Source organism: Caloenas nicobarica, chromosome 20, assembly GCF_036013445.1.
Source record: "Caloenas nicobarica isolate bCalNic1 chromosome 20, bCalNic1.hap1, whole genome shotgun sequence".
NCBI lineage: Eukaryota > Metazoa > Chordata > Aves > Columbiformes > Columbidae > Caloenas > Caloenas nicobarica.
The window spans coordinates 3629229-3653224 of record NC_088264.1 but is presented as its reverse complement, the minus strand read 5'-3'; the positions used below and the strand labels follow the sequence as shown (position 1 = coordinate 3653224).

At 42.6% G+C, this 23996-nt stretch overlaps 1 protein-coding gene across 1 annotated transcript in view; it reads right to left on the bottom strand.

Moving 5' to 3' along the window:
* Positions 1 to 23996, bottom strand: part of LOC135996890 (ral guanine nucleotide dissociation stimulator-like 1) — a 72614-nt gene that overhangs the window by 23577 nt on the left and 25041 nt on the right. Inside the window, exons 3-5 of the mRNA XM_065649185.1 lie at positions 22324 to 22532; positions 12182 to 12259; positions 2377 to 2561 (exon numbers count right to left, since the gene is read on the bottom strand). Of these exons, the coding sequence (XP_065505257.1) occupies positions 2377 to 2561; positions 12182 to 12259; positions 22324 to 22532 (472 nt within the window). The remainder of the gene's footprint in view (positions 1 to 2376; positions 2562 to 12181; positions 12260 to 22323; positions 22533 to 23996) is intronic.

The following is a 23996-nucleotide window of genomic DNA, read 5'->3' as shown; positions in this document are numbered from 1 at the left end:
AGAAAGGAGAAAAAAAAAATGGACTTGTTGAAGACTAATGACCAAAGTACTGAGTTTACTATTAGCGAGATTTCATTAACAAAAACAATGTTATGCAATGCTTCATATCCAATTAAAGCAGAACAGGCATTAAAGCAACAAACGCAGATAAAGTGCTACTTCATCATTGCTTTTTTCAAGATACTTCATTTCTCCTTTCTTCATTAATTAGCAAAACCTAATCACCAATGTAAACTGCTACGGTTTTGATGCGACAAATTATAACTACAGGCTGTATCCAGATTTCCATCTGTACATTTCAATTGCACAACTGCTCGACAGAGTTAAATGTGATAAATGGAGACCTCTATTCCAGTGTTATATTTCTGTGGCTGTTTTGCAACAATATGCATAACTGAATGGACTTCTATTGAACTATTATGAAAGTCACGCTTTTTTCTCTCTCTTTTTGGCTACGTAACTCCTCACTTTCCTTTCAGTTCTTGAAATTCAACTAAAAATCCTCATCACCGAGTTGCAACCCTGCTCTAAACCTCACAGTGCCCTTAAAATCAGGTCCTGGAGTGCAACTCAACATTCCCCTTTACTTTTTTCATGCTTCTTTTTCTCCTTTCTCACCTTTATAAATGTGTGATGAGTCTCCTCCCTACTGCCCAAGAAGCTGGAATCCTCTTGTACTTCAGCATCTTGTCATCTTCCAATTGCTCTGATCCATTTAGCCCCCTCAAAGCCCAGCTGCCCTCTTGACTCGAGCAAGAGCAACCACAGCCCCTTCTGAATTTGCAGTTTCTGACTCACCTTGCTTGGTATTGCTCAAGCCGCAAGCGCTGAGGCTGGGGAGCAGATTTTATCCATGTACCTGGTCCTGCAATCTAATCTACAGGCATGGCTGATAGCAGCACTTCGTGGAGGTCTGATTACACAAATCAAACTGTACGATTAGGGCCAACATTTGTAAGTTCACAGCACAGTATGAATGCTTCAGAACAACAATTATCAGCAAGTCTTGATTGCAGAGAACACATTAAAAATCTCAGAAACAGAACAATGATGGAGCTCTGGTAAAATAAATGAGAACTCTAAAACTCTTCTCTGCAGATCTCACAGGTCACTTGTGTTCTTCTCTTACTTTATTCTAATTAACCGCCTCTATTCTGCCACAATCTGGAAAATGTCGCCATTCCAATCGACCCATCTTTAACTGAGAAAATAACCTTTTCAACTGTTACTTGAGGAAACAAACGCAGAGGCAGGGCTGCTGGGAACTCTTGCTCACTTTGAACACCAGAGGCATCTAAACAGAGCTCTTGTGAACTCGCCCGGTGTGGCCGGTGGGAACCAAACCCAGGAAAGGACAGTGCCAGGCACGTGTTAGTAACCCTGTCCACTTACCTGTGTGCAACAAGGGAACCGCCTGGGCATTGTGCTACTCCTTTTTATGTATGTGTTAACGACCAAGTTAATCTGGCATCTCACAGTATCATGCATTCACATGGTAATTCTGGAACATCCGGCAGACGTGATTTTATGGGATGAATTTTTTTTTTTCCTGTCATTTCCTTTATCCTTTATTACACAAATTATTCCCTCTCACCCCTCTACTAAAGCTGGAAGTTGATTCTAGTTCTCGTTCACATACTACGTGAGCTCCTACAACTTTTCGGCTCACAGCACAGGAAGCTTTCTGCCCAGGATAAGGGGATGTGTCAGGCTTGACGCTGCACACAGCATATTTGTGTTACTACAGTTCACCATTGTTTCAGTAGATTGTGACCCCCAATAACGTAAGTTTTTCCTCTGGCCTTGGATACCAGCAAGCCGGCCACTCAAATAGGAAAAAACAGCTACAGACACTTCCTTTGACACGATGGTAACTAGGAAGAAAAGCTTCATGACAACGAGGCTTGTGACTTAAGCTGTATTTTGTCGCAGCTCTGTATTTTCCTTTTTGGTGGTTTGGGCTTTTCTTGGTGGTGGGGGGAAGGGTTGAAATGAGAAGACCAGCTAAAGAGCAGCTGTGTGTTTTAATTCAACGACATGGGAAGTGTGCTGACAATTAACCCCTTAGTTGCTGCAGCAATCTCAAAGCTTTAGCTAAATACTAGAGAAGGGCTGAATTTCTCAATCCACCCCAGGATCAACAGGCATAGGCACCTGCACTGTACAACTATTTCATCCCTCATGGAACATGCAGCCTCATACAGAGATTTACCAAAAAAAAAAAAAAAAAAAAGAAACGAAACAAGGAAAAAGTCACCAGTGAGCCTCACAATATTGTCATTTAGCATAGGAGTTAATTAAGTGTACTGCACATAAATCCCTGTGGTACCATACAGTCTGGGGGAACAGAAAGACAGCAGAGAGAGGCGAATTTACCGTCATTTTCCACTTCTTGGTTCTGGAACTGCTCCAAGAGGTTCTGCGCCCTCCTCTCCGGGTCAGAGCCGGGTATGTTCCTCTTCAGATAATCCAGCACCTTCAGCAGACAGAGGTAGTCGGGCGGTTCTCGGAAATCCTCGGCGCACTGATCGAGCCAGGCTCGTAAGATTGATGCGATCGCACTGCGAGCAAATCCAGAGAGAACACACGGGTTGTATACAGCAGGTATTGATGCAATCGCATGGATCTGTGTCTAATAGAACAACAGAAACACTGAGACATTCATCCCCCCGTGAAAGCAGTAGGAATACTTTTTTGAGCAAGGAATATAAGTTGTTCTTTTTATGCATGGAGTCTTATTAAGATACCACTCAGATTTTGCCAGGGACTTCAGTGAAGTTGCTCCTGACTTGCACTCATACAAGTGGAGTACAACTATAGCCCCAAAATGCAAACTAATACAGAATCAAATCGGTTGGAAGGGACCTACAATGACCATCTCGTCCACCTGCCCGACCTCTTCCAGGCTGACCACAAGTACAAGCGTGTTTTTAAGGGCCTTGTCCAGATGCCTCTAAAACACAGACAGGCTTGGGATGTCGACCGCCTCTCCAGGAAGCCTGTTCCAGTGTTTGGCCCCTCTCTCGGTAAAGAAATGTTTCATAATGTCCAGTCTGAACCTGCCCTGGTGCAGTTTGAACCGTTCCCACACGTCCTGTCCCTGGGTCCCAGGGAGAAGAGCTCAGCGCCTCCCTGTCCACGTCCCTCCTCAGGGAGCTGCAGAGCTTATGATCCCGCTTCCCTGTACTGCACCGTTTGCCAAGCAAGCAAAGCAAGACGTGCAAATTACCTTGGAGATACGCTTTGCTTAATCACTTGAAGTATCTTGGCTTAGCTGTACCCTGACCACGTTTGAATAACTACCAAACATTATGCACACAATCAAAAGCAGAACATCAATTCTTAATTCCCTCTTGTGCCAGTGGGAAAAGCTGTGGCCTGGCGAGGCTGCAATGTTTGCTCCATCACTGCTCCTTGGGATGTTGGGGGAAAATAGCAGGGAGGAAACAAGGTATTTGTGGCTTCCCCGTGGAAGTCCTAAATCAAACACTTCCCTCGGTGCCCTTCCTCTCATCAATCGCTGCTGCCGTGTCCAGGGACCAAACCGAAGCTGCTGATTCCTCCACAAAGCATGACTCATTCTCTGCTTAGGAGAAGACGTGGTGCATGAAACCTTGAGCTCTGCAAACAAAGCAGTCTAAGCCTGAACCTCACGCCAGGAGCACACGCGGCCAGCGAGATGGGTTCATCTGCACAGACAAAACCCTCCCGGTGACACGTGCAGCTCGGGCAGTGCTGTGCTGCCAGCGCCCAGGATCAGGCTGGGAGCGCCAGGACAGCTGGAGCCATAAGGAAGATTGGCCTTGCTAATCCGAGGATGAAACGCGTAACAAAAAGATATCACCGGAATCTGGGCTTTACCCTTAGCCCAAAGATAAGGAGGGGCTGACAAATTATACCACGCAAGAAGGTATCTCAGTGCAGGAAAAGGATGCTTAAGGAGTTACGGGAGCATTGGATCTCCATCAGGAAAGTTATCCAGGACTTTCTTAGACACGCACATCTTAAAAAAAACACCCATTGCAGAGAACTGGCCGTGGACAATCCTTCTGCAGACTGAGGGGGATGAGAGGAAACCAGAGCTGGTGAATCACCACGGTTTCCATCCTGCCTGAAGCGGAGGGAAGTGATCTGTTTAGCTACACTTTTCCGGGTCTACATCGGTATTAACTCACACCCATCTATTAGGCTGGTACTTAGATACCGTACAAATGTATGTTTATAGGAATTTCTTTAATTCCTGTCTTTGCAAGGATTTTTCAACCCGATTTTGTAAGAAAATAAGGCTTAGAATTTACGCTATCGTTTTTCAGAAGTAACTCACAATGTTGTTGACAAATTTCAACTAAGTGTGGAAAAACTGGAAGAAGTCTGGAAAAATAACCAAATTTCTTCAGGTTTTAAGAGAATTCAAGCCTGAACAAAGAATAACGATCAACTTATTTTTTCTGCTGCAGGAAAGGCTGTGAGATCTTTGGCTCTTCATAGCAATGTGCTGGTAAATCAGCATGTACAATTCAGTGCACTAACAGCACCGGCCACAGCACATATTACAGCTGGGAAGACACAGACAGCATATCCAAACACTTTTTAAAGAGAATTTTGTTTGCAGCAGGTCCTGTTGGGTTCTGAAAATGCTTAGGGCTGTGCTGCGTAGTTCGTTGTGGGAGCTTAGCCCTTCAATGAAAATGTTTTTTACAGCCACAGAAACCTTTCTATCAAGTGATACCTATTCCAATAATGTAATTTCAGAAGACTCTCGTGCAATAATAGTATCCCATGCTCCCAACGATATTCCATGAAGAGAAGGGCCATGCTTTCAGTAAAAACCTCTAGCCATGAGGATCCAGTTAAAGACATCGATGTTCCTGTTCAAAGAGCATCTGTGCTCGTGACAATCAGGTACTTGGCTTTTAAAGTTCAAATCCTCAAATTCACGGATGCGGCTGCAGGTCTGTTGCATTAATAGCTGCAAAATGGAAAGGGACAAGCACGCCAGGAGGAACTCTCTCTCCTCAACGTGTGAGATCATGAGAAGAGCGCAAATACAAACACAGATTTCACACGTAGACAGTGAGGAACCCAAAAGCCAGCCCAGAAGGCTCTCACGTTGGAGCCAGGGACAAATACAGGCACGTTTGTTCTGCACAGCAATAACTGGTTAACGCGGCTGCTCAGTGGCACTCAAAATAAACTAGTAGTTAAGAAAGGGCAAAGATTGCTTCTCCCGCTCTCCTTGTCTCTCTTAACTGTATTGGGTTTTCCTCAAAATTCACTTTAAGCCCACATAGATGCCATTTTACAAGTCCTATCTGCTTTAGTCTGTTGTTTCCTTCTCTGATATTGTGGCAACTTCAAACTTCTAATTAGCGAGAGCATTTGGAAATCTGTCGGTAATACTGTTTGGTTAGGCTGGCTGACAGGAGAAACTCCAGCATTACTATTTCAGGGCTACAAAAACCAAAAATTAACACGCAAACATGTTCTGGATTCCTCTCCTCACATTTTTAATCATCCGCACGTACCCAGAATGCTGCGCCACAAACTCACCATCATCCCTACTTGTCCCACTACCAAAACCAAAGCTGGGTATTCTTTTCCCGTGAGCATTTGCCAGCTCAGCAATGATTTGGAAGAAGGAGCCTTTCCACAGGATAAGTCCTCGGCCTAATATTGTTCACACAGTCCTGCTAAGCTCAGTTTCCAGAGGCTTGGTTGATGGCCACTTCCATAAGCCGAAGAATAAACAGAGTTTAAGACAGACCCAGTCTCCCAGAGCAGGGTGAAGAGTTCACGGCTGTTACAGACACTGATTTTTGCCAGCAAAATCATTTCAGTCAAGAAGGAAAATAGGAAAGAGAAAAAAGGTACACTGTGCCCTACTGACCTCCTATCGCCTGACTGTTTCATTAGCGTGTCAGGGAGGGGAGAGCTCTGAAAGCCGGCTGGAGAATTGCCCGTATCTTGCAGTAGCTTTACATTTGCTGCCCTTGAGAAGAAACTCCCCGTACTTGAGAGACCCAGAGACAGATAGGAACGGGAGCCGTCCAAGATCTCAGACAGGAAAGAAACATCACAGACCACATTTTTCATCAGTTGATTATGAGCTATAAATTTTTCTTTTCCTGCCTATGAGAAAAAAAAAAATAATGTTTAACTCCTATCCTGCCAACTGCAGACTCTGGGCTTCGGTCAGCGATGCTTTCAAGTTTCACACCTGCCACAAAGTCGTCTCATTTCCATACCAGCTTGAAGCCCATTTCTGAAGGTTTCGGTCTCCAAAATCTACCTACCGTTAGGTGGAAGAAGCGTATCCAATCCTGTCATTTACAAACTGCCAACACAGAACCACCCATCCAGTCCCATTTGCTCACAAGCTCCCACAAAATGTGATGAGACCGCGGGAGCTCCAAGTCTAATATCTCTGTTAAGGCACAGAGGAGGTGGAAAATGGGGCTTTCATTTCACATAACCACAAGCGATTCGATAGGATACACGGAATTCTGCGTAGTCTTTTCTCTACTGGGACGACAGCTATAACACTGGTCATAAAGAAGTCTGCATAGGAATTAAAGACATCATTTCTGGCCAAAAAGGAAAAGTGGTGTTTTCTTTCCCACCACAATTATTTCTAAAGAATGAGTAGAAGGGAATCTCAACAATTAAGGAGAATAGGGAGAACCTCAGTTGCAGAAAGAGATTATGAAACTAGACACAAACATGCACAAAACTATCTGTAATTTGCCAAACGCGTACTTAAGACCATCAGTGGAATAATCTTTATAGAAAGCTATTTCCTCTCCTCCACTGTCCACTGCTCACACAGACTAAATGAAGCCAGCTGTATTTTCTCGGTTTTGCTTGTTAAACAACAACATGGGCAGTCAAATCTCAGCTTTGAATCAGGGGTAAAATGTAGGTAAACTGCAAGCAAAGCTTGATGTAAGGGTAGCTTCTCATACCCAGTCCATTTACAAATAATGTGCTGATGATGTCCAGCACATGATCTGCTCTTCGTTTGATTTGGGTAAGAACTGGTTAAATAGCATATGGAGGGCTTTTGCTGGGACACACAAAAAGTCACTAAGGGAATAGCTCTGCTAGTTGTTCTTTGTTTTAACTGAGATGCCAATCATTATTTTTCTTTGCTCCTCTAATTATTCTTTTTTGCTTGGTTCTGGCTGTTTTCATAACTCTCCCACTCTTTCACTGCTTACACTGCCCTGTGTTTGACTCGGCTTCTCACATAACCACATTGGTTTCTGCTGTTGTTTTAGCTTAATTGGCTTTACTGGAATGAATGCTGATTGTTGCTCTCCCAAATGCACCTTAACTGCTCCCCACCATGGCTTTCCCAGGCACCAGAAGCTTCCAGCCAATTTTCTTCCATTTGTCTCACATTCCTTTGGTGTCTGCTCTCCTGGAGTACAAGGTTTTAGGACCAGTTTTATTTCTGCAGTACTGGAACTGCACACATTGTTTTCCAGCAGGACCATTAACTTCAGTGGGAAACAAAAGTCAAGTTTTCTGTCGGGAAGGTCTAAATGCACAAGCAACCACGGGACAATGTTAGTTTATCACTACGAGAAACTCTAAATGCTGCAGTTTTAGTATTTGCTGTTTCAATGCAGAAGAGGAGAGGTAAATACGCAAGACATGCCATGTTGTAATGTTGCCATGTGTGTTCCTTAATCTTCTCTATTTGAACTGTTTTACCCAACTGCTGTGGAACGAAACAAGGAGGTTTCAGTTCAGCTTCAAGCTGCTTTGCCTGCGATTTTCAATCGTGCCACATTCACAAATAAATTCCACATTTTGATAATAAAGCAACTAGGAGCTGACATTCTCGACAACAAAAAAAGCCCCAAGTATTTTCATTCATTTCTGTCATTCATCTGAGGGAGAGCACCACCAATCTATTGCAAACCAGCAAACCGAAGCCAGTAGCAGAAGGAAACCACAATATACTCTAAAGAGGAGGCTTGAAAGGACTTTTACAGTTTCTCAAGCTCATTTAGGATTTAAAAGCCCCAGGACTCAGCCACCGCGGTGCTTGTGACTGCAAAAGAGGAGAGTTTCAGGGCTTAAAGCTCTCTTACTTTCTGTACCAGGTAAACTGTTTCTGCTTCTTGTTCAGCTGGTCCAACTCCATGTAGGAAACTCCACCTTTTAACAGCAAGTTACAAGTTCACCGAGGAGCACTCCTGCTCCGAATAGAGATCACGGCCATCAGGTCGTGTCACCAAAAGCTTTGTTTCTAGCTACCTCGTAGGCAATACAACCGCTGCAGTACTTTCATACAGACCTCTCTTTAATTCTTATTGCCACTCATCATGCTGATAATTTTTGTGTTTAATGCACATATGGTTTTATTCTGAATTGTCACATATGTTGGTGTGTTGTATCTACTGTTTTCTTCTTGAAAGTCAACGGAAGAGCTAAAAAACATGTAGTGAACACAGAGAACTCTGAAGATGACAACTTAAGATCAGGAGACAACTGTCACTGCTCAACACAAACACATGCAGAACTGAGACACAGCACCAGGAAACCTTGTTTATATGATGTAAAGAAAATAACCGCTTATAGGAGGAGATAGAAAAAGGTTCAAGTAAGTTACTCCTTACAACTCCCTTATCAGACAATTACGAGCAACATGGCATCATGTTTCTGGAAACACGGGCTGAAGTCCGTCTAACTCAGGCATCTGACTGGAATATCCAACCTTCTCTGGACTTTATTTTTCTCCTACTTGTGATCACAGACTTTGTGACTGACTGAAAGTAGGGAGAACTGTGGAAAGCAAGCTACTGAACATGAAAAGCTACCATGGGCCACGATACTTTAAAAAGCTTGGAGTCATGCCTGGCAGGGTTTTTTAAGCTCACAAAACTTTCAGAGCTTACTCACAACCCGAAGGTCCAAACTGTCTGTGTATTTTTAAAGTTAAAAAATTACAGTACCTTTGTTTAAGTGCAGTTTTAAAGAAAAGGGAAATAATAATAAAAAGCCTGAAAGACATTTTGTATTAGACATGATTTAGTCCGATCCCTATGGAAGAATATAATTTTTTTGACCACCCCAGCAGCCCAAAAACGACAGGAATGACGCTTAAGTGACCAGAAGAAAATCCCCTTGGTAGAAAGGATTCTTAGAAGGCATGTTTCCGAACATAGCTGAAGCGATCTTGGGCCGGTAACAACTATATGTCACTGCAACAAGTGTGACAAGTGACTGCTGGCTCCGACCCAGAATTTGGGAACACAAGGGCAGGTTTATCGCTCCCGCAAGTCTCTCAAACAAGGCTGTGCACGAGTGCGCTCAGCCCTAGTGGGTTATGAGCTATACAAACACTGGATGGAATGCTAGAATAATACAATAAAAAATGTCCATACGGCAGGCATTTTCCTCCTCAAATCATGTCACAACTCTATCCTACAAGAAGCACAGAGAATTTCAACATAGAAATTAGTAACCTGGCGGCTTAGAGTACACAACATACAACCTAATATTCCTCCCACATGTACCTAAGGTTTCTGAAAAAAACCCTCTCTTCTTTAAAGCTCCATGAGACATGCAAAGAGCCCTAAATTCTTCTCTTCCAGTTGTTTTTAACTTCTGTAGCAATTTTTTGTGTCTCAAACCAGTGGAAATGCTTTAATTGCATCCCCATTTCTAATGCCCCAAATGGATTTTTAAAGCATCTGAGCTGTCACAACAGGAGTCTGACGGATGCAGCTGATCTCTGGCCACAGACCACGGGCTTCCCCACGAGATGTTTTTCCTCTGAGAAATCCAGAGTAATGGCAAGAAACAACACGGCTCTACTACTTCTTCCTCTTATTTCTTCAAGCCATATAAAACTGAGAGCACAACTGCATCATGTTTCTGTTCTACGAGAAAAGAGGGCAAATGCAATTCTATTGGAATTATCCCAGACGAGAGAAAACCTGAACAATGTGTTTCACAACAGGACTACAAAGGCAACCTCTTTTTTTCAGATACCATTAATCATATCTAAGAGACAAGTAGCCAGAGCAACAGAGAGCAATGGAAGCTTTTAAGGCAGGAAAGTGAATTCATATTTATCCAGGAGCTGTTAAAACACGTATACCTGACAAATCACTTAGTTGACAACTTCATCGTTCAGCTTTCTATAAATAAATACAGTTGAGTAACAGGTATCAAATTCAGATATAAAAAGGTATCCTACGAGGGCCAAAGGAACAAAATCAGCTGTGCCAACTATATCAATGAAAATTGTGTCAGATAAACTCATCAGAAGTTGTGCTGCCACAGGAACAGGACCACGGGCTCCATCCGTTGGTCAGTCCCTTGGCTGCGGGAAGCAACTGGGCAGGGGGTGCATCATAAACTATGTGTATGTCAGTAGGAAAACAACTCCATTAAAAATAAACCAACCAAACATGCTCCTACTAAATGCTATTTCACTTGCACTCTCACCTCCAGGCATAACAAAAAATTGACGCATATTGCCCAAAGCCTAAAGAGACACTAACATCAAGATTATTTTCACTCCTTTTCTCTCCATCTCATAATCAAGCTCGTTTGGGTCCATGAAAGGGCAGTTGGGGAGATTAATCCCAACATGATTTATCCTGGTGAAATTATCTTCCTCATCCCCAACATAAATCCTTAACGCTGCCTTCTGGGTGCTTGGAACCAGGTTTTAACTCCCAGCTGCTCTCTGGTGAGTTCTCATGGCAAAAGAGGAGGAAAATATTTCCAACCAGGAAAGAACAGGAGAATTGAGCTCCCATGTCGAGTCTCATGGGGTGAGAGGGACAGTCCAAATCAGAGCTTGTACCTTGGTGTCCTTACAAACTGCTAAAAAAAAAAAAAAATAATGAACAGGCGACAACATTTTGTTTCTAACTAAAGCCTTAAAGAACCTTGTATCATTTACAGCCATTAATTAAGCTTTACATTTCTTCTGCAGTCAAGCAAGCGCAATTCATTGTGTTTTCAGAGACAACTATTGAAACGCTCACAGCCAAGGAGCTTTGACCAATTTATCTCTGGGGGTTAAAAAAAACAGTTTCCGCACGGACGACAGAAGGCAAAGCAACCCCACTGTCCGACAGATAATGGAGAGGAGGAAGGTGTCCAGTATGTTAATGGTGCATTTCAGGGCTGGAGATATTTGAACCATTTTAAGCCAGACTCAAAGCCCCCCATCCCAACACACAGGCCAGTGGGAAAGCACAGAGGTAAGTGGTGGGAAGGGCCGGCCCAATATTGCAGAATAGAGTGTGATTTCAACCAACAACCTGCCTGAATCTCAGGAATGAAAGTATTGCATGATAGAAAAATTCAACATTTTTCTTCCATCTCAAAAGAAAAGGCTTCTTCTTCAATTACACCTTGAGAAACCAGTGCACTGACAAAAAAGAATTTAAGGTTTTTTTCACTAGAAGCTGAGATAAATTCATACAAAAACAGTCTTCAGTAATGCTGAAAAGAATCAAGCATCACTAGCCTAATCAAATATAACGAGCAGCTACTTTTTACTGCCACGATGCGTGCAAACCACAGATCATACAGATGCCAAAGCACAAATGCTGATGACCTAAGGCACATTTTACACCCAATGTCTAAAGATAAAACACAGTTCCATATGATGCTAGGAGGATAATCAAACCATTTTTTATCCCATTTAAACTGCATTTCAAAACAACTTTGCTATTTTTCTTGCAAATTAGGATGACTTCAGAATCTAAACTTCACTGTAAAAGCAGCACTGTAAATCATCGGGGCACTAATGGAAAAGATACACGCAGACACACGTTGCCTGGAACAACCTCAGCTTTGGTCTGCAGACACTGTCCTAATGCACAATAAAATCAGTCATCAGCAATAACCATTTACTACTATAGATAAGGCAGAGGAAAAAAAAACACTCCTTCTTGGCTTAATAAACAAAACATTGGCCAAAATGTGTTCATGTCATGTTTAATTCTGAGACAATTTCCTTGAAGGAAAGCTCTCTGGGTTATATTATTGGATGTGTTATGAGACAGTTGATACTCAGCCTTTACACAAGCTCCGTGAAGCAAACAGGGCTGTGAATTGTCAAAGGAAACAACAGCTCTGCTGCCCACGTCCTCCTCCAACACCCAACCTGCCTGGGGCTCGCTGGGTGGCACAAAACCAAACTTACGTCCTGAGTGCTGTGGTGGATTCGGGGGAATTCTGGCTTCCAACTTCTTCGCAGCTTGAGATCTCCAGGTTTCCATACCTGAGAAATGAGAAGGGTGTTTAGAGGAAACTCTACTGAATAAAAACAAAATCCCAAATAGCGAAATACATATACAATTAGCATAAGCAATTAAAGAGTGTTTCTAGCTCAAACTTCAAATACAGAATCTAACAGTTGGGAAAAGTTAAGGAGTTTGAAGATTATTTCATTTAGGTGGAAAAAAACCCTAAAGAAACAGCCAGTATCTACCAACCTAGTTTGTTCATTCCTAGGAAGCTGCCTGCACAGAGGAGGAATCAACCAAAACAGTCTCTCTGCTCACAGCTCCAAGACCCTTTCTGCCCATTTTCCCTCCAGCACACAAGGAGGCTAGATCACAACCGCTTTCTCCAACGCAGCTTCTGTTTCTCCAGTATTTGCCATTCCTTCCCACTCCCAGGGTGATTTCACACCAAGTTTTCCAGGTGGCACGTGTCCACTTGTGCCGAAACTACTGGCACAGTTGTCACCAGTGGGCATGGCCATGGGGCTGTGAAAACGCCACCGGGAAAGAGGAAACCAGGGGCTCAATTCCAACAGCAAAGCAGAATCTCTTATCTACCCAGGCAAGGCCTGTGCCTTGCAGGCAGGATTCCGCGCTTCCCTGGCAATGGGAGTGCCCGTTGTTTCACATCTACAGCTCCAGAAAGAATCTCACGGGTCCTTACAGGCAGCTTCAATGAAGGCAGATAATGACTCACAGTCCAGAATAAGGTAAACTGAGTTTACACATTCTGTGCTCAACTAATTGTGTCAGGCACCTGCAATTAATCTGAAGAATTAGGAGAACAAGTGCATCTTCCAGTGTTTGTGCTACAACATCCCAGTAGCATCAGACAGAGCAAATCCAGTGGGCTGTTGGTCTGTGTCCAGAAGGTTCATATCAGAACCACTAACAAATTCATCTAAAACGTTTCAAAGGATCAAAAGAAGAGGCAAGAGTTTTATGCACATCTAAAGTATCAGTCTAAGGCTTCACAAGTCAGAATCCCAGATCTGTACAGAAAGTCAACCACTGTCGCTGCATTCAAGCTCCCTCTCAGCGGTAGATCTGCCGGACTATAAAGAACAGGTTTTAGCACCAGAACAGGTTTTAGCACCAGAACAGGTTTTAGCAGCACCATCCGCTGCCCTGAAACTGATATTCTGCCCCGCCACAGCTCACAACCTCAGCACCGCCCAAGGCTTTAAAATAAGAACTAAAGTTCCAACAATCTTATGACAAGGGCTTCATGTTGGACAATTCCACCGAGGCTGGGGAAGCTGAGGCAGAGATGAAGGGTTTGCACATATCCCCGTGCACTGCAAAGCAAACCCAGACTAAATCAGGCAAACCCGCGGTCCCTCTGACAGGAGCAGCACAGCCACAGGGAGCTCAGCTGGGGACACTGAGCCTGGAGAGACCTGCGGGGAGAGCCCTGGCATCAGCTGGAACAGCTCCTTGCAAACTACACCTTGCATCTCCGACTACACCGCAGGTAGACATAACAAAAATTATTTGCTCCTGTTGTTACAGGCTGAGAACAAAATCATGACTCATTGACCCCAGGAGCTCAGTCTGACCCATTCACTGCCTCTCAGTCATCCTAACTTCTCACGCTTTCTAAGTCTCTCATTCTAAGTTCCCACATCAGTGGTGAAGGCTTCAGGAATCGCAGCATTTTATCTGTTCAGGTTAAAAAAAAAAAAAAAAAAAAAGTGTAACATATGCATAAGAACTTGCGAACTTGTGTTTTAAAGGACCCAAATTCTTCTCAGTCATCCTGAAACAATCCTGCTGGCCCTATAAGACAGCAGAAGTATGAGAGGAGGTTTTAAAGGCTTCTTAAAATGGAAAGAGTCCTTAGAGACTGATGCACACACAGGATAACCCATTTTGCCGTTGTGATTTTACACAGCTAATCCAAACTTCTAAAGAAAAATACACTTAGCTAAACTGACAGTGGGGTAAGAATCCCCTTCTCAACACACTGAATAACGCCTGGATCCCTTGGGGCTCCCAAGGAACCCCAACAGGAGCAGCCTCAGCGGAACCATCACTTGGTACCAGAAGGAGTCTCGATCGTGTTCTGACAGGTTTTGGTGCATCAGTGGCCACTGTGCTTTCTCTTAGAGGCTCCCAAGCGATTTCACACCCCGCCTGTGCTCCTTTTATTTGGATCAGCACTACTGAAGCTGTAAAATTGAATAGATATCTTCTTTTTGACTTTCAGCGATGCCCAAACTCACCACTTAATCCTACGTGGCCTCTCCCAGCTCTCAGTCATACTCTGAATGCTCATTACGATGTTTGCAGTTCCAAGTGATGCAATTAACTAATTGAGAAACTTCCACTGCTTTACTGAAAGGATGGAATACACCAGAGGAGCCTTAAGAACAACACTGCCAACACTTCGATAAGCTGAAGTGTAAAGTTTAACCTATTTTTATTAGATTTGACTGTATTGGTTGCAATATTTGGTCTTGCAGACGTGTAGATTGTCCTGCATTTCCAAATATTATAACATTGGGTAACACGTCATCTTACCAAGAAGCTACAAAAAGAGCTTGAGGGGGATATTTAGAGAACTATGCAAACGCCTTCTCAGTGGAGATCACCCAGGACAGAATCAAGACATATATATGATATAAAGTACATAACACATGTGACAGTTGCTCCTGCCCAGTTGCTAAAGGGAGAGGATTTCACTTTCCACTGCCATCTACTAGGTAAGGTGACTAAAATGCATCTTAGCCTACAGACAAAAGACATTTTCCCTCTGCTGGGAGAAATATGCAAAGAAAGCTTTGCTTTTTAAATAGCAATTACGTTTTTATATCCATTTTTCAAAACTTGCCATTAATTCTTAGAGCAAAATTTACTGAGATGACTCACTGTCATTGTCCTAGTATGGTATGAAATATGAAATATAAAATATGTATTTGCATAACATTAGGCATTTGCATTTAAATCCCACTAGAGAGATACGTGCTGATTTTTACAATATAAATCTATAACACAGTAATAAAGAGCAGAGAATTTTCTGTACAAAACTGGAGAAGTATTAAATATAACGCTTCATTATGTTGCCAGATGTCAACCTCTGCCTGTCTCCCAACGCAAGAGCTCTGCATGAACAACAGGTCATTAACTACGGGTTAGGAGGAGTTAATGCTACATCTGATGTAAAGAACAGCATTTCTGCAGATTTCCAGGGCTCTGTTCTCACCAGCTCCTGGACAAAGAGCCATTCACTCCCCAGCCTTGTATGAACGCTTTGCATACAAAAAGAGACATGAGAAACAAAGGGATCCTGTAGCCCACAGAACTTTTCAGCCTTGCTTGGCCGTTTGGAAAGTTAGAGACTCCACTTAAAGGGACTGACTAAGCAAATGAGACCAGAACGTAGTGGGTAGTACTGAATATTTAAATACTGAAAAACAGAGAAAAATGCACTCCTGCATCTCTGTTGAGAAGGGAAGGGAGGAAGAAGGAGGAAAATACACTTTGAATTACTCGGAAATAATAGGGAAAGGTGGTTCTCTGCACAAGCCCCAAACATAGCCCTAAATAAGGCTTGTAAGCATCAAAACAAGCAACTTGGAAGCACAGATACTCAGCAAGAATCACAAGGTGTTTTGAATTATACACACATAGAATCATGGAAACGAAGTCGCTTCTTTAACCGAGTGGACAAACCACGTGCTATACCAGAAAACAACAGAGACAAGAAGAGATGCTCCAGCAATAACAGTGAGAAAATGCCACGTAAAGATGCTGTCCTAAAACATATGGCTCTGCGACCAAAGAACCCATTCCTGCAATGCCACTTCCCCTACCTTCATTTTCCTCTCCATTTACCCCCTATCGAGCCATCCTCGAGCAGAAGGAATAAACTGAAAACACAAAAATAACTTGTTACTTGCTGTCACTATCCAGCTCTGGCTCTCCCATCAAACAGCATCGATTTCCTTCTCCGCAAACTCCTTGAGACAAGGACCAGTTGCTGCTTTAGATGCGACTGTGCCAAGCACAGTGTGGCCCTGCTTTTAAGCATCGTTACAAGGAACATGATTACCGTGACAAAATAAAATACGGAAGAGAGGAACCTTGGCCTGCTTCTGCTCTCATCTGGACAGCTGAGCACCTTTGGCTCCCATCGCACTCGTGAGTGGACCCCGTGACACTGGGGGTATCACAGGATCCCTGCGGTGGCATCACGCTGGACCCCAACACCCAGAGCAGGAGGAGTTGGGCTCCTCTTCCTCTCACCAGGAACTTCCATCCAGTGTTTTTCACATCGAAATGCCAACAAGATTTTTTTTTTTTTTCTTTTAAATGTCCCTGCCCACTTCTGCAAAAACAAAGAGAAAATATCAGAACATATAGTGTTAAAGACTTGGCAGGTTTTCAAAGCTGTCTGCTGCATTTAGATGCCAAACTTCCATGAATACTAAAGCGGTGCGGATGTCCCAATTACTCTTAAATAGCTTTGAAAATACAAGTCATCAGCATATCAGCTTATGCCCAAGATTTTGTTTGATTTGACTTCTACTATGTGTTAAAAGAAAACCTTTGTAGGCTGAATCCAGCCAAAAGAACGAATAAGGCTCCAGTCTCAAATTTAATAAAAAGCAAAAGATTAATTCAAAGTATGGAAGCGGGGGGGGAAGAAAAAACACCACAGGACAGATTTATTCACGATCTCCAAGAAGTGTTAAAAGCAAATAGCACATCTCTGATTTTACTAAAGACAGAAGTTATCGAATGGCCCAATTTAAAGTCCATTACAACAAGCAGCACAGCACTAAAAATCCAGTAACTATCTTCTGACTGAAACACAGAAAACTGCATTGGCCTTTAAATATTCTGAATTATACATTAGCAATTTAAACCTTTCCATATGCCTTGTTCGATACTTTGTGTGACTGCACTCATGCACTGGATGTATCGCAGGGCAGAAACCACCTTGAGAAACGTCCCTCTCTGCCCGGCTGGTTTGCGCATCGCGGTGATGACAACACCATCATGGGCTGGGGGAGTCCAAACCCCCCCAAGGACCAGCACCCTGCAGCGGTGCCGTAACCAAAGCTACATGTGTTTGGCTTTGCGAGAAATTCCCTCTGCTTTCCGACGTCACATGAAGAGAAGTCACAAAACCTCACCACAGCATGGACTAATTTAACAAAAGCATGCATTATTTGGAATTATTCAAACCTTTTAAAAGATCTTTTTTTCCTGCCCAAACACTTTAGTTTCTCTTCAATAAAGGATCTGCTTTTTTTATTTGCCTCTGTCACTCAGGCAAAAGCGTCTCACCTTTTTTGGATAGAATAAATGTTTTATGTCCCAAATTCAATTAATGCTTGCACAGGATGCTCTGCAGACCACATCAAAGGACTGACAGGTGTCTCCCCACAGGGTACGATACATCCAGATCTTCCTAGGACGGTTTTCCAAGAGTCCCAGGTCTCTCTTTGTTTAATCTGAATTTGTGTATGTCTAATTCTGCAGCACTCAGTGTGGGGTGTATCCGCAGCAAATCCAACATCAACTGAATGCACTGGACTTGAGGGGAATCCAACTTCCACACATGTCAATTTTGGAAGAAGTTTGTCAGTGTGTACTTTCCTATGAAAATATGCATCCTACATCTTGGGAGATGCAGATGCTCTTTCCTCCTACTCTGTGTCAAGGAGCTGCTCACCTATAAAAAGATGAAATGCCTTTTTTTGATCTGGCCACATCACTGTTCTGCCTTGGACCAAATGACAAGAACTCAGCATTGCCATCCGCAAGTGTTCCCTTACTCCACAATCCTGCTCTGTCACCAAGAATAAGAAACAAGGCTCAAGCTTTTCACATGAAACTAAAACAGACAACAAATGTCAAAATCTTACTTGCTTTTTTAGGAGATTGCCCTTTTCATTATTTTTTTACTTCACTGGAAAACAAAATAAACTTATAAAACAAACTTATAAACAAAATAAACTTATAAAACACAGATTATGCACTGATACTTCAGTCTCTTATTAAATAGTACAACTAACAAGAAAGTTGCAAAAATGCAGACTCTTTGCTACTTACTCTACACTAATGTAGACATGAAAACTAAGCTGGCTTAATTCAATTACTATCCATTTCTTTTTTTACTTTTCCTTAGAACATCTGTTTTTCTTCACAAGTCCATATTCCACAGCCGCATGTACATCATTCTAAGTTTTATAGCTTAAATTTCATCTATATTATGTCTCAAGCCATAAAATTCTAGATTATCCATGATATTCGAAAAGCCAAGAGAAACATCCATGGATTCTTGAACACAACACTCCTAAGATTTGTGAGAGGGGAAGGAAGCGGTGACCTCCTCAGATTTCCTGTGGATTCTACCATTTATTACCAAAGGCTGGGGATAATGTTGACAAGGTCAATGTGCCCTTCCTCTGAACGAGAGGTTAGAACTTGCTCTGAGAGGTACATAAGCCAGTAAAATTGGAATTAGGCTTAGAAAATAAAGTTCTGTTCTATGGAGACTTTTCCCCTGCGCTTTCTTGCCCTCTTCTGACTTTTTCATCTCTTTAAAGCGGCATCAGAGGAGGAGGACAGGGCTGACGTCCTTAGGATCATGTACATTTGGAAAAGCCTACAGGAGAAGTTCCAGGTAACGCTCAGCTCCTGGTTCACAGATGGTAGCAAACCCCTCAGCCTGGGCACTTGCCTTTCATTTTGAAAATAAATGTTCTTAGGAAAAGCAGCAGTTGTGAATGAAATCCATTATTACCTGGCTAAGCACAGATTTAAATGCTGAGTTACTCCTGGCTGATCGATTTCTTTTCAAATCCAGGCTGGTTTTGTCTCTTCTGATACACTCCTGAGGAAACTTGTAAGTCAGACTTGCCCCTTCCTTTGTGTTGCAATCCAACTGTAATATCACATATGTAATTCCCAGATATGAAAATATTGAGAACTTAATTGCAGATTTAACTGTGCTAAATTGCACCAGCTATACAATTTACAGAAACCTTCATTGCATGGAGTCGGCGTTTTTGCAGGAACCCAAGGAGTTCAGGTGTCTCGTGACCAATGATTCTCAGAGAATGACTAATTACCTTCTTGAGGCTGTTTTTAAAATCCTGTCATTTTACAGTACATTGAAGAAAACAATATAGAAGTAGAAACTAAAGCCCATGACGATGAACTTCATAAAGATGTTGAGTTCTCCCCCCTCTCAAATTTCTGATCTTCAAGTATCCGATTTTATAACTTCAATGTTCCACTAATTTTGTACGTTTCTATTTCTAGATTGCTGTGATTCTTTTTGCTAGGGGAAAATATGGGAAGAAAACAGAATCGTTCATCTAAAGGACTCTACAAACTTCAGTGCAAAAGCAAGATTCCCAAAAGACTTTTTCATCATCCTTATAACAGTGCAGCGTAACAGAGTTTGAACTTTTTAGTGGCTGAACCACCACAAACCAATCAAACCCAAAAACTGACTGCAAGACAGACTGCTGCTTCAATGCCTCAACCCCAAATTTCAAATGCTTCAATCTTGAATTACAGAGAGATTTAATTACTGTAGGAGTATTGACAGTTCTACAGAGCGATGTCCCCTGTGAAGTAGCAAAGGGGGAGAAGCAGGAGCAGGGACACCACAGCTGAATGTGCTTTCCCATGTCCCAGCTCATCCTGCAGAACCACAAAACAGCAAAAACCACAGAACAGCCCAACAGCCCTTTCTTAGTCCTGCTCCAGGGCTTTGCAGTGACCAAAGCCAGCCCAGCACCAAGGGCCCAAGTCAGCCTCCCAGCACCAAGAACCTTCCTCCAACAACATCACTTTGGTGAGCACTCAGCTTCAAAGATTTCATAGGAGATTCTAAACTTGCTTGTCAGATACACAGGATCTTTTATAATGATACAAATTAAATCAGTGCGATATATTGTCTTTGCGTAACAGTCTTCTGTCTCCTGAGGACAGCAAAAACCAACCAGATATGGATGTGTAGAACTATGGCCGTGTGAAAACCCAGGTTGAACTCCAAAATTGTCACTGTGAGTTAAGCCCTTACTCTCTCTTTGCCTCAGTACACTCCTCCCAAGTATCTGCATCGCAGCCTGTTCTTCTCACTGGTTTTCTTTATCATCTCTTGACAGTAGAGGGTCTTCAGGGTGGAGGCTGCTGCAAACAATTCTAGGCATGTTTGTACAGCAATTCGTAAAATGAGGTCACAGTCTCAGGTGGGAGATTTATTTGCATTACTGAAGTACCTCAGGAAGAGAGAAATCAGAATGGAAACTACTAAAAATCAAAACTACGTTGAACTGGGTGGAGAACGCACATAAAGATGCCTTCTGGGCATTTAAATATACGCATGTACTTTAAGACAAAATAAGCTGTCCTAAGACAACTTAAGAGCCTTTAATCAAAAAGCAAGCTGTGTAACGTCGGGTTTAGAGCCGTCTTTGACTGGCTGATTCGCATTATGTGAGCTACTCGCAAGTTCTCACTGATTACAGAAAGAAAATTTCCCCAGACACACATCGATTAATATGCAAGAACCCCAAAAGAGCAGTCTGGCAACCCACCAACACAGAGCAACAAAACCTGTGCTGTTAGGGGAATGGTATTTCAAACAGCCACTCTGGGCAAAGCATCTCTGCAAAGGCTTTTGTGTTAAAAATGTAAGTAAAATAAATCATACATGAAGTATGACTGGCTGAAAGTGACAATGTGTATGCATAGAACTGTTAGTTTCCCCTATAAATTTGTGGCTCTTCGGCAATTCACATGCTTAGCAGCAAGAGATTCTCATGACACGCTGTCACTTGGCAAGTCAGCCCCTCTTCAAAGCTACTGGAACCCACACAAATGTGGTGCCCTTTCCTATTTTATTCTTCAAAGATACACATGTCCAAAACACAGAATCCAAAACTGAGGGTACAGAATCACCCATCCAAAAGAAGAAATTCCTCAACATGTTTATATTCTTGTGTTGTTATTATTTTTATTGCTCCTCATGTTTCACGTCAGAGCTGGTAAGGACTGCGGGGTAAAGCTCAGAGCAGTGAATCCACCTGCACCGCCTGCCCCCCAGGACGGCTGCTCTTTCCTCACCTGGCTCTGAAATTGCTGCACTTGAGCAACCACAGCTGTTATCACCACCACAGCAGGACGGGCAGCCAAGCATTTCGACATCACTATTAATTGAGCCACATAACACTCCTATAAAGCAAATAGTATTATACTCCTTTTGGATACAAAAGAAAAGCAGAGAAAACTTATCCATGCCTTTTTCACTACCTGCCTAGCAGCAGAGCCAAAATTAAAACCTAGGAGTTCTTATGCTGCTTCTCTGTTCTAATGACTGTATGCCAGAATAACTGTTTGTGTCCATCACTTGATTTTGAAAATGCAATAAATACGATGCTCCCAGAGTAAGATCACCTCTGACCCAGCCATGTCTCAATCAGGATTTAGGGTGAGAAAACTAACGCTGCAGGTTCTAAGCATTTATATAGATACAGCAGACATGACTTAACAGTCTTACCATAAAAGCTATTCTTATAACATTAAGTGGTTGTTGTGCTGTCCGCAAAAATTTATGACTGCATGCTCATGTGAAGTACCAGAAGGGGATGGCAAATTCTTATGTTGGTACAATCCCTGTTTCAAATCAGCAGCCCCCAAACAGGAGAGTTAGGTCTGAAAATAGAAGTATCCAGCAAAAAGTAGGAATCTATTCTATAACAGGAATGACTCTGCAGCCCACACATTCTGGGTTTTTTTGGGGAAAAGCTGTATTGATTTTCTGGTGTTGGTCCCAGTTTGGTTCCTCAGCCGTCAGACCCTGCACACTTTCCCCACCTGGCGCCTGAGCTTTCATGAGAGTTGGGATGTGGGCAGCATGCATTTACACATTGTGCGTTTATGCTGAAATCCTGAATTTTGCAGGATTCTTGACCTCTGTCCATCAGGTTATTAAGTCCATGTCCAGTAAAAGCAGTAGAAGAAATTCCTGTCAACATCCCCCTGTCATGTGTAATAAATGACCGCTCTGTTTCCATTCTGTCCCGGCTCTTACCTGTCCAGGAGCAGTTCCAGGACTGTGCTGGTGGAAGCAAAGGCCCTGTATGTGGAGAGGAAGATGCTGATGTAGGTAAAATCATTATCCCCAAAAGCCGTCAGAAGGTTCTCCACAAGTTTCTCCAAAGTTCCAGCTTTTATGGTCCTGATCTTGCATGTCTCGTACTGGCTGACGGTGTGTTCTGGAGGTAACTGGTCCCCTTCAGCCTACAAAGTGGAAACAAAAGCAAAGCACAAAGCTCAGACAGAAGCCAGATCCCTGACACAGCTTGCACAGTGAAACACAGATTCAGTTCCTTTTTTTCACAGGAATAGGCCATTTCTAGTTACTAAACAATTTTGTCAGTTTTGGCTCTCCAAACACCAAATGCTCTATCAAATAATGGAGGCTTTTAATGAGTTTATCTTTAAGAAATTGCTCTGACTTGCTCCACAAAATATTATACAGTCCGACTGCTATCAAGTTATCTTGTGATACCACCATATATTATTATCTAAAAGAAAATCCATTATCCTACGAAGAATAACATTACTAGAGGGAACAACAGTGGTAATTCAGTATCTCACTTCTGAATGAACACAAAAACTGACCACAGCTTTAGCATCAGCACTTGAGATTCCCTTGCTAAAAATACCACCTTAGGGTTGCCCCCCCAGAACCTTAACTCATGAACACATTCAGATGTAAAACATTTCATGATACTTTTGCAAGAAGGGTGTCAAAGGCATCTTGCAAGCGTGCCGTTATAACATTCCCATTTTCTTTCACAGCTTCCATTCGGCACAATATTTCCAACAAATCGATGGTTTGGGGTTGGTGGTGTACAGGGCAAACAAGCTGTAAGACAATTTCTGGAAGCACCGCAGGTTTCTATCTCTTTAAACAGACTGTGGAGTTACAGACGGGGTAACCTGGTCTCGTGCCGTGAACCCATTAACATCTTTTATAAACAGACAAGGCGACGCACAGAACTAACTACTGCACCAAACCCACTGTTACCCCAACGCAACCCCACGGGCAATGGATGGGATTGCACCAGAGTAACTTGCAAAATTTCACTCCACAGACCTTGTGGCTGTTTTAAAGGTAATTTGTTATATACCTGACTTACAGGTGTATATAGAATTATATATGACCCCAACATTACAGAAACACTAAAAGGATATGTCACTACCACTGCTATATTTTCCCTCCGTTACAATTTTCCCTAAGCAAAACTTGCTCAGAAAAACAAACAAACTAAATTTTTCTTGCTGACTTTTCATCTCGTGATTAAAATGTACTTTTGAAAATAACTAGTTACACCATACAACTGCTGCCAAACAGGGAAGAAAGTCTGCACCACTGTAGGTAACTGTTCATTTTCTATCCAGCAGATTGCCCCACTCACAATATATTGACTTGGGGCCATATTCTACTCCATGTGTGAAAACCACTCATTCACAGATGTGACCATGAAGCTGCTTCCAGGATTGATACACGCACAAAATTTTCCATTAATTGCAGTGCTGCAACTTCCCCAAGATATCATGTTTAGAGAATGTTAGGGGGAAAAAAAAAAAGGGGGGGGGGGGGGAGGCGGGGCACACAAAACAAAAAATAACCCCAAACCTTGAAAATCTAAAACAGAGTTTGTCAGCAAAACATTAAACTGCTAGAAATCATTTTAG